Source organism: Taeniopygia guttata, chromosome 1, assembly GCF_048771995.1.
Source record: "Taeniopygia guttata chromosome 1, bTaeGut7.mat, whole genome shotgun sequence".
In the NCBI taxonomy this organism is placed as follows: domain Eukaryota; kingdom Metazoa; phylum Chordata; class Aves; order Passeriformes; family Estrildidae; genus Taeniopygia; species Taeniopygia guttata.
Window position 1 is genome coordinate 22,463,296 of NC_133024.1, and position 14,401 is coordinate 22,477,696.

The following is a 14,401-nucleotide window of genomic DNA, read 5'->3' on the forward strand; positions in this document are numbered from 1 at the left end:
CAATAAACTAATGGTAAGTCTCATGGGGGTCTTTGGAGAGGTGCTCTGGCTAACAAAAAGTCTGTTAACTAGTGTGTTTTGACACACAACATTTTTTGCAACCAGAGGTCTCAAAATGCTTTAAAGAGGGGACTGTAGAAATTCCCTATCCACATATAGTAAAAAGGAGCTCAGATGATTTCTTCAAGTTCACATAGAAGTTAGGCACTGACAAAGACAGGACTAGAGTTAAAGGTCCTGGCATCTGCACCCAGTTTCAATGGCACGGCCTCTCCTGTCTGTGCTCCTCTCTTGCTCCTCATGCTCATTTCTAGACAGAAAGGTTTCACCCATGCTACTTCACCTTTCAGTGCTTCCATTTCCTTACCAGCATGCAATAAAAACAGGGACAAATCAGTGATTACCAGACAGCTGACCTGGGCCAGACTCATTTCAGTCAAATTGCTTTCAATTTCTCAGGAGAGAAGAGACAGAGATTGCCGGAGGAATCCAACACCTTATAAAAGGTTTACATTTGTTGCTCCTTTTCTGGTCAAATGTTATAGCTGAAGCATGTACAAGGAGTACTGGAAAAGGGAACCTCGGGACACGGAATTGCCTAGGCCAGCCAGCACCATGCAAAGGGCAACCTAACAGATAAACTTCCAGTGTAAGACACAGGAAACTTGAATTATTTGACTGCCAGTGAAATCAAACACCTTATGAGGTAAACTAGAGAGATAAAACATGTATGTAATCTTCCACATTGCCATGTGTTCCCAGGACTGTTGTAAAACGTATTACGGAAATTCATAAAATTGAACTCTGATCATGTTCAGACAAACCAGTGACTACAAGGATAAACTGGAAAAAATACTTAGCTGAGCACATATACTGTTTTTTTTTCAGACTACTCTTAAATCATCCTCCTGCTCAGAGCTCTGAAAGATAAGGCGTGGTCTCATGCATGTTTCATGGTATCAAGCAATGTTTTCATGATATGCTGCTGCACTGGTAATGTAGCCAACAACCAACACCCTGAATGCCCCATCAAAATCTACTTTTTAATTTGCTTTCTGAATCATTTGCAGTATATTTCATGTGTGGAATTCATCATCCCCAAAGCTGTCAGGAATAGAGATGGTACTGTAGCTCTGTAAGAATCAAAATGATCCTCTGTTTCACTGATTGAGAAAATTATTTTCCTGTGTTATTCTGCAATTTCCCCTTTTTTTTTTTTTTTTTTTTCCCTCTGCAGACATCCTGCTTCCTTCTTTTTACAGTCTGTTTGGCACCGTTGTAAATCCTGAAGAGTCAATCTTCAGGGACCAAGACATGCCTGTGGTAATATATAATTCACTCATTGTATAGTGAGATTACCATATGCTACTTATACTCAATTTTAAGAGGAGATAATTAAAATGGATTAGATGTGAAAGACCTACTTTTTTATCTCCCCAAATCTCTGTTTCTATTTATTGCATGGTTTGCATGTATGATGGTGACATCCATGAATGAAATCCACTTGCTGCTCTTCCTTGCACTCATGATGAGCTTGTCCCTACTTGGTGAAAGACACATGCTCAAAACACTAAGTCCTTGCTTTCCTGATGGCTGTGCCACACACAGTACTGGGTCATGTGTAGGCAGGCCAATATGCATGACATGTGATGTGGAAAATAATAGCGTGTCAGTTAGAATAATGTCTGATTAATTTACAAGAGGCTGATTGTATTTACAAAGCTCATTTTTGCCTTGGGCAATATATGTCCCAGAGTTTGTAGAATTTGGTCTTCTCCACTCTAAACCTTGTTATGATCATGCTAAAAAAACACCTTAATTTTTGCCTGCTTATGTTTCTAAGATACACTGGGTTGTGGCTTTTTAATCTCAGCTTCAAAGCCTTCCTGGGATTTCTCCTCTCCAAAGAATTGCAAAACTTAAGTTTTTCTTTTTTGTATGCAAATTTTTGTGCTTCCTGAGTGAGCGCTGTAGATTCTTTATTCCCGTGATTCTTCATTTTCAAGTCAGAGAAAACTTTGCTTAGTGAATTAAATGTGCATGCTCTTCCTTTTGCTTTTTTTTTTTTTTTTTAATTGGCTGGTATTAGACAGCAATATGGGATGATTAAAAGAATAGAATCAGAGATCAGAACATATCCTGAGTTGGAAGGGGGAAGAAGCACTGTCAGCGCCTGACCATGGTTCCCTTTTCCAGCCCCTGTTCTCCTGGTGATGTAGGCTCTGTGGCTCTTTGAACCCTAACCATAATGGATACTTGGTGCTGACACTGAGGTCATGGAATCATAGAATCCTGAGCTGGAAGGAACTCCCAAGGATCATCAAATTCTACCTCCTGTTCCTGCACAGCACCACCCCAAGAGTCACACCATGTGCCCAAGACCATTGTCCAAGAGCTTCTCAAACTCTGCCAGGTTTGGTGCTGTGACCATTTCCCCAGGGAGCCTGTTCCAGTGCCCAACAACCACAACCAAAGGGTAAAGAACCTTTTCCTAAATATCTAATCTAACTCTACCCTGAGACAGGTTCATGCCATTCCCTTGTGTCCCATCACTGGACAGGAGAGAAGCGGTCAGTTCCTGCCCCTGCACTTGCCCTCATCAGGAAGCTGTAGGTCACAATGAGGTCTCCCCTCAATCTCCTCTAGGCTGAACAATCCAAATGACCTCAGCCGCTCCTCAAATTACTCTCTCTCATCCTGTCACCACATTAGAAAGGTGTGGAGGCAGCAATGTTGGTGCTCTGCTGTGATCCCCTTGGCATGTCTTTTGCAGCCTTTCATCCAGTATTAATCACAGTGTGGTATGTGGGAAAGGCAATGGTGCCTAATAAAGTGCAGACACTGCATACACTCCAGCACTGTATTTCCACAATATTGTGGGATATACTAAAGTGAATCTACAAGGAACATGGAAAACCAGCAATCTCTAATATGTTTGCACCCATGTGAAAGAAAAGGAAGTCAGTTTCTGTTGCATGGAAAGTTACATCAGAATATAGTTTTTGGAAGCATAAAACCATACAGAGATACAGAGACCTTTAAGTTATTGAATTCTGGTTTATGATTGGACTCTTCCATGACTTCTCTTGTGAGCCCTCCAAACAGAAAGATAAATTAAAACATCTGTATCTCCTAAATCTCTATTTTTTTCTGTGGATCTTTTCCAGAGCCACTTTGCCTGGCTTATTTTAAGAGGTCTAAGGAAAAGTCCCCCCTTTATTTTTGTAATGATCCTGTCCAACACTAGACAAGGCAGCATACAGACTTTCTCTGAGGCTGCACACATAATAATTATTTTCAGGAGGGCTTTTTGAAGCCTAGGTCTCTGTTGGTTAAGGTGAAATTATTCTGCTAGGAGTCAGTTAGCTCCTAAATGAATTTTGAAATTATTTATCTACGCAAATCTTTCTTTGCCACCACAGCTCATTTTTTAGGGCATTCTCAGACCCACACAAATAAAATATTAATTAATGATTCAAGATGCCTATCAATTTCCTTGGTTGGTATTACTTGTAGTAGCTAAGAATGCTTTAGATAAGGTCTTCCAGTATTATTCTTTACCTGACTCCGAAACCAAAGCGCAATGGGGGAAATAAAGTACCTAATATCAGTGAAGTTATTTGTAAAACAGCCCTTTCAGCTTTTAGAACAAGTATGCAAGCAGAAACATTTTACTGTGTTCTGAAGGGGATATTTTTCTGAATGCCAACACTATCTATGTAGCATTTTAGCTCCTCATCTACAACAAAAAGATGGAGAACATAAATAGACACAAAGGTAATGCTGGGATTCAGGACTCTTGATCCTTGCAATTACGCATTTTGTATCAGTCCTGAGAAGCTGATATTTTTGTATATGTACATGTCTGCTGTAGATGTCTAGAGGAGTTTTTCATTTAAGTGATAAATATAGGTAAATTAAAGTTAAAAGTTTACATCTACACATGGAATTGAAATCTGTTGCATCCAACAGAGAGGCATGTTGGGCAATTTTTCCAGGTTCTCCTCCATGTTTCACAAACCCAGCATTTATTTTAAGATCTGATGTTAACAAAGCTACTGCTTGGTGAAAGAAATATTTATTCTTTCTCTAAACTAGAATTTCTCTCCAACAGCAGAAAAAGGGCTAGAGCAAGCAAAGCAGTCCTGAACCCATGATAACTCCTACATGTAAAACACATATCCTTGCTTTGAAGTTTCATGAATTGCCAAAGTTAGAAAAGGCAGTTTTGCCTGAGTGGCAGATATGGTTGCCTATGTTATCTCAACAGACCATATACCGTGTACTAAAGCAGCTGTAGTTTTAAACAGAAAGGTGCTGATGTTGTGTTCCATTGTGCTCCACATATATTTGTTAAATGTTTTCTCATTGAACCCTGTGTTTCTGTACTCACAGCTAGTGATACCTCTGACTTACCAAGAGACAAGGGATTACAGCAGTCAGCTTTAGTGAGGTACAGAAAGAATTTCTGACAAAACCCCAGACATACTTTCTTATAGTAGTATGTGAGATCTAAAAAATCCATGTCAGTGTGTGTAACACCTGAACCTGGACCTACTGCTGCAGCTCCACCAGTACAGAATTTGCACTAACCTCACCACTTCTTGAGCTTAACCCCCCAAAGTGATGCCCTTTCCTAGTAGATATAGTTTTTATTATGACCTATTAGTTTCCTCTCTTCCACTTAATGTTGCCTGGTCAGCTTGCAGGGTAGAGTGAATGCTCACCATTTCCTTGGATGCATGCAAGATGTGTTTTACTCCAAGAGAAATTAACTGTTTCTGCACCATGCACAGTTAGGCCCCTGTTTGGGATCTGTATGTTTCTGCAGGCACTCAACTTCAGTGCAGTAAGGCCAGGAAGTGTTCAGTGACTCCAGCTCCCTGGATAAGCCCTCCTTCCTGTTTATGCTGGGGGCTGGCAGATTGGCAAACAACACCTAAGTCCATGGCTGTGAAGGGCTTTCTGTGGCTCCACATGCAAGCCAAAGGGAAGCACTCTTACCTGTGTGTACAAACATGTGCTTGACGTAGTTCTGTTTGGCGGTGAAAGTCTTGTTACAGAGAGTGCACTCGTAAGGCTTTTTTTCGCCTTGCCCACCTGCTGTGCTGTGGCCCGCAGATGGGGCCAAGGGCTGTGGGGCTGGCAGCTGGGCAGTAAAGGTTGACAGGCCGGGCTGGGACACTGTCACAAACTGTGTCTGTTGGCCAGCTAAAGGCTGGGGCAGGCTGAAGAGAAAAGGCTTAGGGCCACTGCCAGCAGACTGTGTGGTGAAAAGGGCAGGCAGGTAGGTGTTGCCAGCTGTGCCAATGACCTGAGTGTTGCTGGTCAGAGTCAGTGGCATCCTCAGATTGCTGGTGAGGGTTTCTGTCTGGCGTAAGTAGATCTGTGTGGTTGGCAATGGCTGGGCAACAGATGTGTTGACAGAAGGCTGCAAAGCCCCCTTTTCGGTGCTGTTATTGACTGTGAGCACTTTGCTGTCCATTTCAACGTCATTGCTTCTCTCTGGTGAGGAAGAGTTGGCATCTACATGTTGCTGCTGCTGCTGTGGCTGAGTGCCATCAGCAGGGACATCATTTTGATCTGCTTGAGTAGGTTCTTGCTGCCCATCCCGGCCCAGACCAGCCATAAACTGCTGCTCCATGGAATCAGGCTCAGTGCCAATGGAGGAACTGACACCTGAGTCAAAACTCTCCCCTTTGGGCTCGCTCTCAGTGCCTTCTGCTTGGTCAGTGTCCTCAGTGCATTCCTCAGACTCATTGCGCTCAAGGATCTGCACCCTCTGTTGCCCGTAGTAGTCATAGTCATCCTCCATCTCCTGTTTAATATGGATGTTGCCCATCAGAGTTTGAATTCGGACAGGGCGTGGCTGCTTCCGGCAGTGTGTGGTCTCTGGAGTGGTGGAGAGGTACCGCTCCATCTGCTGCGACCGTTCATGGATCCGGGTAATCCAGCTGGGGTCTTCTATGTGATGGTCCCTGGGGAGTCCCAGGGCTGTCTCATGGTGGCTGACCACAGCTCCACTGTAAAAGGAGCGCTCCCCACTGCCATTTTGCATGGAACAGGCATAGAGGGCTGAATAGATCCTGTCCACACTGTGCTGTGAATGGCTCTGTAGGTAGCCAGACTCTGTGTCGGTGCTCTGCCCCGAGGTGCCCGATTCAGGTGTTCCCCTGGGTGTCTCTTGGCCAGAATCCTGAATCACTGGGTAGACGTCTCCAACATTTTGTGAGACAATCCTTGTGCACTCATCAATCACAGTCTTGATCTGCAGGATGCTGGCGGCTGTGAGGATTTGGAGGGCCTCTGACTGGGAGACCCGCAGCACCCCGCTGTACATGAAGTCAATGAGCTTTTGCACAGACTGGACCGACACCACTGAGGGGATCTCGATGTCACTGTAGCCCAGCAGCAGCTTGTCCTGGAAGAAGGGGCTGCCAGCCGCCAGCACGCAGCGGTGGGCGCGCAGCATGCTCCCGTGGATGCGGACCGTCACGTCACAGAAGTGGCCACGGTTGCGCTGCTCGTTGAGGGTCTCGAGCACAGAATTGCTGAAGTTGTGAAGGTTGATGCTATGAATGCGCTCTGTCATCCCCTTGCAACTGATGTTACCTGAAGCAAAGCAGGTGACAAAAGCAAACAAAAAAAAGAACAGAATGAGTCTTGTCCTCTGCAGGACCACAGCGAGAGCGCTGGCAAAGGTACCTTCCCATAGTGTAAACAAAACTGATTGCACTGGAAAAACCACACACAGAGGCATTGGTAAGAACACATCATTTTTGTAAGGCTGCAAGTAAACTCCCCTACTCATTTCCAGAAGCTCAAGTCCTGAATTTTTGGACAAAACCAAATGAAGACAGGTGCAGCTGGACCTGAATACCAATCACACTCCTGAGTCTTGGACTTCCTATCAGTTTATCTGGCTTTAAAAAGCTTAGAGCCAGCCAATTTTAAACACTGAACACATGGTTTAAAGCTGAATTTTAAGCTCTGGATTGGATTTATGCCAGAAGAGAGCAGAATCTGTGATGACCCTAAGTTGTTAATGCAGAGAGTATATATGAAAATATTATTTCAATCTAGATTGGTATTTTAAGGAATTTAGATCCTGAGTTTCACAGTACAGTTACTTCTATCAAAAAATCTGGCAGTCACTTTGTAAAATCCAAATCTGGTTCAAGATTCAGGCTGTAAATGTTCCTAAAATCCCACGCAGAGTTTTGTCTGGGGTTGTGGTTTAGAACATTTGCTACCCAATAGTGACAAACAGTTCTCTGAAAGAACCCAAAGCAAAAAGTTAACATGAGCTGTCCCCTTCATTTTTAGCATATTCCCAAGTTCTGACTTGCACCAGAACGCCATCATATAAAAACAAATGTTCTCCTGCTGTTATTTACTTGACAGAAACTGGAAAATTACAGACATTTACTCCAAGGAAGACTTTGGCTTAGTTTGGCTGAATAATCTAAATAGAGAACAGTTTAGAAAAGCATATCCAAACCATTTGGATACAGAGCTAATATAATCTTCACAATTTACAAGTGACTGAAAAGACATTTCTCAATCTCCCAATCCACTGTTCTCTATCTTCATCTTGCTTGCTTTGGTTTCAATGCTTTCCCATTTCCTTTCCTGTTCTTTAAGAAATTTCCATCTATTTAGATTTTGACAGGTAGAAACTATGGTTTCACCTTTTAAGGATGAAGAATCAATTGCCCCTTGAATGGTAAACAAATAAAACACTATTAATAATTATTTTAAACATTTGTAGTACATGAGGCACCTTGGTTTCTAGAAAATTAGACCAAGTAATACTAAATCACCACTAGTATTACAGGCATTTTGTCTTGTATATTCCACCAAAGATCTAACCACTCTTGCTACAATAACTTGGTAATGGTTGAGCATCCCAAAATAAAAGCTGGTAAGTGTAAGTAAATTAAACTAGGTTATTGTTACTGTCTAAAAATGTACAGAGCAAATAGCACTGAAAGCAGTTGATAGGCATACACATGCCTTTTAGCCCAGCAACATCTCTCTGCTCCACCCTAAGGAGTGCTTTACATCTCATCCACAGGCAGTCCAACACTACTCACTGCAATTTGCAGGCACATGTGGCATCCTCCCTGCTCTGCCTTTTTCTTCCCATTTATTCACTACCAGTGTCTCAAGCACCCTCTATTCTGGTGGTTCCAAGAGAAACCACCTTGGACACAAGTAGTTATTTTAATTCTCTGAGGCAGCTGATGATTAAAGAGAAGCACAAAGGTCAGAAAGTGGAAATCACAATGGGGCCAAGCTGTCTGAAGAAGTCCCATGTTAACAGATGTAAAACCAACCTGTACCAGAAGGTTACTAATTTCCATGTGTGATTAGCATGCTGAGGGGAAGCTCACACAGAAGAAACAAGGAGGAAATCACTAACACCATGATGGAAGTTGTGAAATACATCTGTCTTGTTCAAAAGCTTAGCCAGGACACCTGAGCTTCTTTCTCTGATGGGACTGACCATAGGACTGGAAAAACATCTTAGAAACTGTGAGACTTTCCTTCAAGGGCACTGCAACTATTATTACACAAAATAATGTAGAAAAGAGGTATATTTCCTCTTCCTTCCTGACTTACTAATTCTCCAGAGGCCTCCAGGGCAGTTCCAGATGCTTCCTTGTAAAACATTTCAGATTATAAAAGAATCTAAAATGTATTTACACAAAAAGTCAGAAGCCTTGGCAAAAGTTTCGTACCAGTGGGGCAACAGTAGGGTGGAAAATTATTGATAAATAGGCGACACCTCTTTTCACGACTTACTATAGGCCACAGCAAGGGATTGTACAGCTACCCATTTATCTCCACCTATCTTTGCTAGTATCAGTGACTACCTGGTTTGCTCCTAGGACTCATTTTTGCAGAAACACATCTTTTTGCTTGGTTTTGTCAAATGAGATACTTGATAGTAAGAAGAAACATGCAGCAATCCAACCCAATAACCCAAAAATCCTACCTTGAACATGCACAATGTGGAATTTTCTACACATACCAGAGAGGCTACAGATAGGTCACTTGATTTGAGAAAAGAAACCTACTTTGTTACTATGCTCCTTGGCAGATAAAATTAATTTTGTGAGCAGAACTCTGAAAAATACATCCTTAGGACAACTCCTTTCCAGAAAGGTGTGACATGCATCATAAGACTGGATGACTTCCTGGGAACATGAATTCTGCCATTTACCCACAAATCATGTACAGAAAGGAGGAAAGGCAAATTTAATCTATAAGTTTCAACAGCCCTCCTCAGGTCCTGGCTGTGGGAATCAAGAATTGTGTAGCCACAGTGTATTTGGTCCTGTCATAGTTTAACATGGGAGGAATTTAGGGAAGTCCTTAGCAAACTTAATGAAAACAGGCAGTTGAAATTGATCCTGGCTACAAAAAAGAGATTTGTATGCATTTTTAAGAGTGATGTGAATAGCTCTCATATAGGAACTGATCTAGGATGCTCCTTGTGGTGTAGAAGCTGGTCTGAAAGCCAACTGAGCCATTTCATAAGTGACATTATTTTTTACTGCTATTAGAGTTTGCCCTTAAAAAGATCCTCCCATTGTTGGAACACATACCACTTCTTCAACTGAGAAGCAACTGAAATTTACTCCTTGAGGATAAAAGAAGTATAATTAGAAGAGATACGCAGTAAATGGTAAAAAAAAAGCTAATACAGATTTTGAGGATGATTCTTCTAAGCCACCTTCCTTGACATTCAACACTGTAAACCATATCTAGCCAAAGTCCAGGCAAACAAATAATTTGTATAAGTGTCAGAAACACTATTACACAAACCACATCAGTATAAAGAGCAGTTTTAACAAATTCCAGAGACTGATTTGTAGCAAAACCTGCTGTCCAAGGCAGATCCTTTCTCTCTTTGCAGGAAACTGGATCCAGATCCAAGTTTTGTGGTTGTCCCCTACTTCATGCTGTTCTAAGCTGCAAGTCCAAAGGTGATGGTGCCCACGAAACACAGACTTGCCAATGCAGGTTTGATTCTAAGTAAATGCCATATTCTGACAAGGACTCCTAGAGACTTGGACAAGGCAGAAAGTGTGTCAGCTCCTCACAAGGCCCAGCTGCACACATGCACACTCACCTACTCGTCACTGCACAGAATGCCCAGCTCAGGAGAAAGACTCCTGTCTAGGGCTCTCCTCAGGCCTGCCACTCTTTTAAACTCGAGACAGTGGGAAACTTTCTGTGAAATTCAAGTGGTCTTTGTTAAGTACTCCCTTTTTTTTTTGTCCAGTAAACATGATGTAGAGATCCCAATGGACTTATTCTGAGAAACTCCTGTAAAATGGTTTTGTCCCCTTTCTGTGAAGCAAGTTCTGATTGGAAGGGTATTCACAATCCATATAGGAAAGAATGGGTGTGAAAATGCAAAGGCCATTCTTACCCAGATGGGCAATGAATAGGCATTTGCCAGTTTAGAAAAAAAAAAAAAAAGGGCAGAAAAAAAAGAAAGGAAAAAAGCCCAGACAACTGCACAGATTATGCACATTTGAAATCCTCCTGGGATACAATTTGAAGTTGGCATGGCATAAAGGTGAAACATATTACTGTGCAACTTTGAAAAAAGCTTCATTTGCCCGTATGCAAATGTACCGATTAAACTCTCAGGCTATTCACAGAAACATGCATGGAATTCATCCTCAACTAGTAAGAAGGAGCACAACATGGATGGGAAAGGAAAAAACTTTTGTTGTGTAATACATGACTGAATGCTTAGATTAGTGATTCCCTGAATCTCATCCACCCCTCCTGCTGACTTTTATGCTATGGGCATTCAAAATAAAGTAGGTTTTACCATGACAATAACAATGACAAGCTCTCCAAGTACAGTACCAAAGGGGAAGGCAATGGCAGAAGGAAACAGCAGGCAATGGACTCCTGGAAGATGCTATAGAAAACGTGGAAGTGCAGCAGTGAGGTACATCAAGCATGGCCCGAGGCAGTTTTCCATTTGCCCAAGTTACCACACACAGATCTAGATGAAGCTGAAAAGTAATGGCTCGAAATGGTGATTTTTTTTTGTTTGTCAAAACCATAAAAAACTACCCCCCAGAAAACACATGATGTAGTAGAACCAAAAAGATGGACAGAATATTGAACACTGCAGGCCATACACAAATGGCTATGCTGTACATTTGAAAATGCATTTTGCAAGGTTTTTTTCTACACAACCACTAGATGTCCCTTTCTGCAAAGCCAATTGCTGAAAGTCTTAATGCTCATAACTGAAGGATATCAGAGAATTTGATTTTCTCTAGTGTCTTTTAAAATCACAGTATCTCAAAGCTCATTGCACAGTAATGACTACCATTTCTAGAAACACAGTGGTGATGAACCATCACAGTTACTGCAACTCAGCGGTAGCTCAGCACCTCAGCACAGCATTCACCTGAAGCAAAACTGCCCAGGATGCTGGAATCCAAGCTGTTTTGTGAACTTACTGTGTGCTCATTCACAGGAGTGACTAGCAGAGTGAAACCCAAAGGCTGTTTCTTGCTTTCATACTTATGGGGAATAGAGAAAAATTGTTCTAGATCCTTGAGAACTGGTGGGCTTGCTGAGACAGATATAGATATAGTTTTTGTCTCAATCTTCCACAGGAGAATTTAGAAAATTTATCTGGCAAAACACCTCCCTGATGTCTCACTTACACAAGATCAACTAGCTTGGTATTTTTGCCTAGTTTGTTTTTCTGACAACCTTCCCAAGCCTTGTCTTGAGAAGAATGCACACTTCGAGAGATGGTGGAAAAGTTGGAGACATTGTATCTCATATAGAATATGGTCTCTATGTTCTTACTATCAAAATTACAAATGTTTCATTAGTTGGGAGAACACCCTGGGCTAGGACAAAGATGTAGAAATTAGGCTTGGTAGATGGCCTTCCTACTTCTGGAACGGCTTTTCTGTGCATCAGTAATCCAACCACTAGTTTCTGAGAGCACAACAAACATAATAACCTCCTGCTGCTGGAGAAAAGTGGTATCATCTAGTCCTTACTCTCTTCTCTGCCCTATGTGGTTTTGGAAATCTTTAATCCTTGGTCTCCATACTAACTGTTGGATGGCCTCCTGTTAGTATCAAATGGATGCATTATTTTCTTCAGACAGTCATCTAGTCTACTGTTTTTCCTCATGTGGGAATAATTTACCTACACTATCTCTTCAGAAATTTGTCTACTATGTTTGCAAAAACAACATTGTGGATCTCCCCTCCCTCCCCAGACAGACAGTCTATTATCTTTCTAGCAAGAGAGATTTTCGTAGTATTTAAATTTGAAACTGACCATTCAAACCCTTCTCCTAACAGACAGGGAGAGCTATTGACCATTTTCCTCTTTACAGCACTCCCTCACATACTGGAAGGTGCCTCACTTTTCTTCTTTAGGCCTGTCTTTTCTAGAAAAGACAAACTCAGGTCTCCAAATCATCCTCATTAGTTACAGGTATTCTCCTCCTTCTTATCTTTTTCCATCTTCTTCCACTTAAAATGCAGCCCAAATATAGATCAAGTATTCTAGCTGAAGGAGGTGAATGAAGGAGTTGACTATATATCATTGTCTATGATACTCTTTCAAGACCTTACAGAATAAATAACCCCAAACAAACAAAGCCCTGTTATTAAAATAGATCTTCCTTAAGAAAGATGTATGCGAGTAAAGAATCTTTATGTTGGAATGAAGATCTCAACTCTTTCCTAAACACAACAGTTCACTCAAAATACAGCATGTCCATCACAATGTGAAGGCTACTATAGTCCCACAATTTCCATAGGAAGTTCTCATTTCCATAATTAGTGTCTCATATTCTAAACTTTGCATTGTGTAACACCCGTGGGTGCTTTCTTCAGCTTCTATGACCTGATTTATCTCAATTGAGAAAGCTTTATTTTCTGTTGTTATCAAGTTAGTTACTGTAAAACTGGATTAACAGAGCAAAAATTCCTATCTAGTGTCTCCATACACAACATTAGTCCTGCATCAGCTTCCAACTCTCTGGGACCAATTCAGTGGAGTAACATTTCTTCCCCTCAAGGAAGTGACCAGAATTCAAATGCTGAAATCCTAGCAATGTGTGACTTCTTAGTGCATCTCAAAGATGCACAGAGAGCAATTCAGCCACGCCTGCTCAGACTGATTCTTCTGAATATTTGGCCTCATTTTAAACAGTGGCCTGCAAGAGGAAAAACTTCTATGGAGTTTCAGGAACACAGGAGAACATTTGTATCCTCAGCAGGAGATCTGACCAGGAATAGCCCTTGCTTTCTGTTGCTTTAAAGGTTTGCTGGAGTTTTCACCCAATCATCTGCTTGAACATCTTGAAAATCCGTATCTCCTTCTATAATATCCATCCAAAACAAACACCAGATGACACTACACAAATTGCCCTAACCCTACCAGATTGTTGTTAGAATCAAAATATGTAGCAGTCTACATTTAACAGGAAGTACTGTATTTTTACCAGTACAACATCTATTAATGTGTCAGTAATGCACTCCATGGAAGAAAAAATCTCTGCATTCTGAAAGCTGTCAAACTTCTTTAAATTTTGTAGCTAATAACTACATTTGTTTCAAAGACAGAAATGCATCCACACACAAACCCAACCTTATTCTCCAAGGAGAAAACACACCAAGGAGATGGCAAATAAGAGTTTGCCTAAACTTTTTTTCAGAAGACTTTTTCTGCCGACTACAAAATGCTCAACACATTTCCTATAGATGATTTACTCAGTTAATTGCCCTGCCCTTTTTAGCATTTACTGAATCATGAGACATCCATTTTACATAAAACTGAAGACTAAACCATAAGCATTCTGTACATAAACTGGCTTCTATACCCAGTGGATATAAATCCCTAGTGTGAAGCACAGAAGCCTCTATTTCAGCCTCCAGGCCTGGGTGGGGTATGCAGAGAGTCACTTTCCTGTGCTTTGCCTGACACATCTCAGGAGGTGTCCATTGGCACTAATCCTGTTTGCTCTGAAAACCACAGGTGGCAACAGCTGTGCCTCAGTTTGCTCCACACCTAGAACAGGAATCATTCACCCAATCCTGAAGGACTGCTTGCCTCAAGGAATTGTTTTGCATCCTTGGATAAAGAATACTACAGAAATATAAATAATTAATTCCACAAGTCTCTTCAAATTTTATTCATCAGGCTTACAAAAACCTAGTTTTCTTCTCAAAAGTACTCTAGTGCCTTAATTCTTCCATTTCTCCTTAGGATCAGCATCCTACTTACAACTATAAAACTCCCAGGTAAAAACTGGCTCCAATTCATAACAGTGTAGTGACCAAAGTCAGTTTTGCAGCATGTTCAGCTGTTTTTAAGTTAGGGAAGT

General features: G+C 41.5%; 1 protein-coding gene across 19 annotated transcripts in view; it reads right to left on the minus strand.

The window, feature by feature from the left end:
- Positions 1-14,401, minus strand: part of ZBTB20 (zinc finger and BTB domain containing 20) — a 501,814-nt gene that overhangs the window by 27,824 nt on the left and 459,589 nt on the right. For all 19 annotated transcript variants that reach the window (XM_032751110.3, XM_072925281.1, XM_032751095.3 and 16 more), the window contains one exon: positions 5,005-6,612. In XM_032751110.3, the coding sequence (XP_032607001.1) occupies positions 5,005-6,592 (1,588 nt within the window). In that variant the 5' untranslated portion in view covers positions 6,593-6,612. The remainder of the gene's footprint in view (positions 1-5,004; positions 6,613-14,401) is intronic.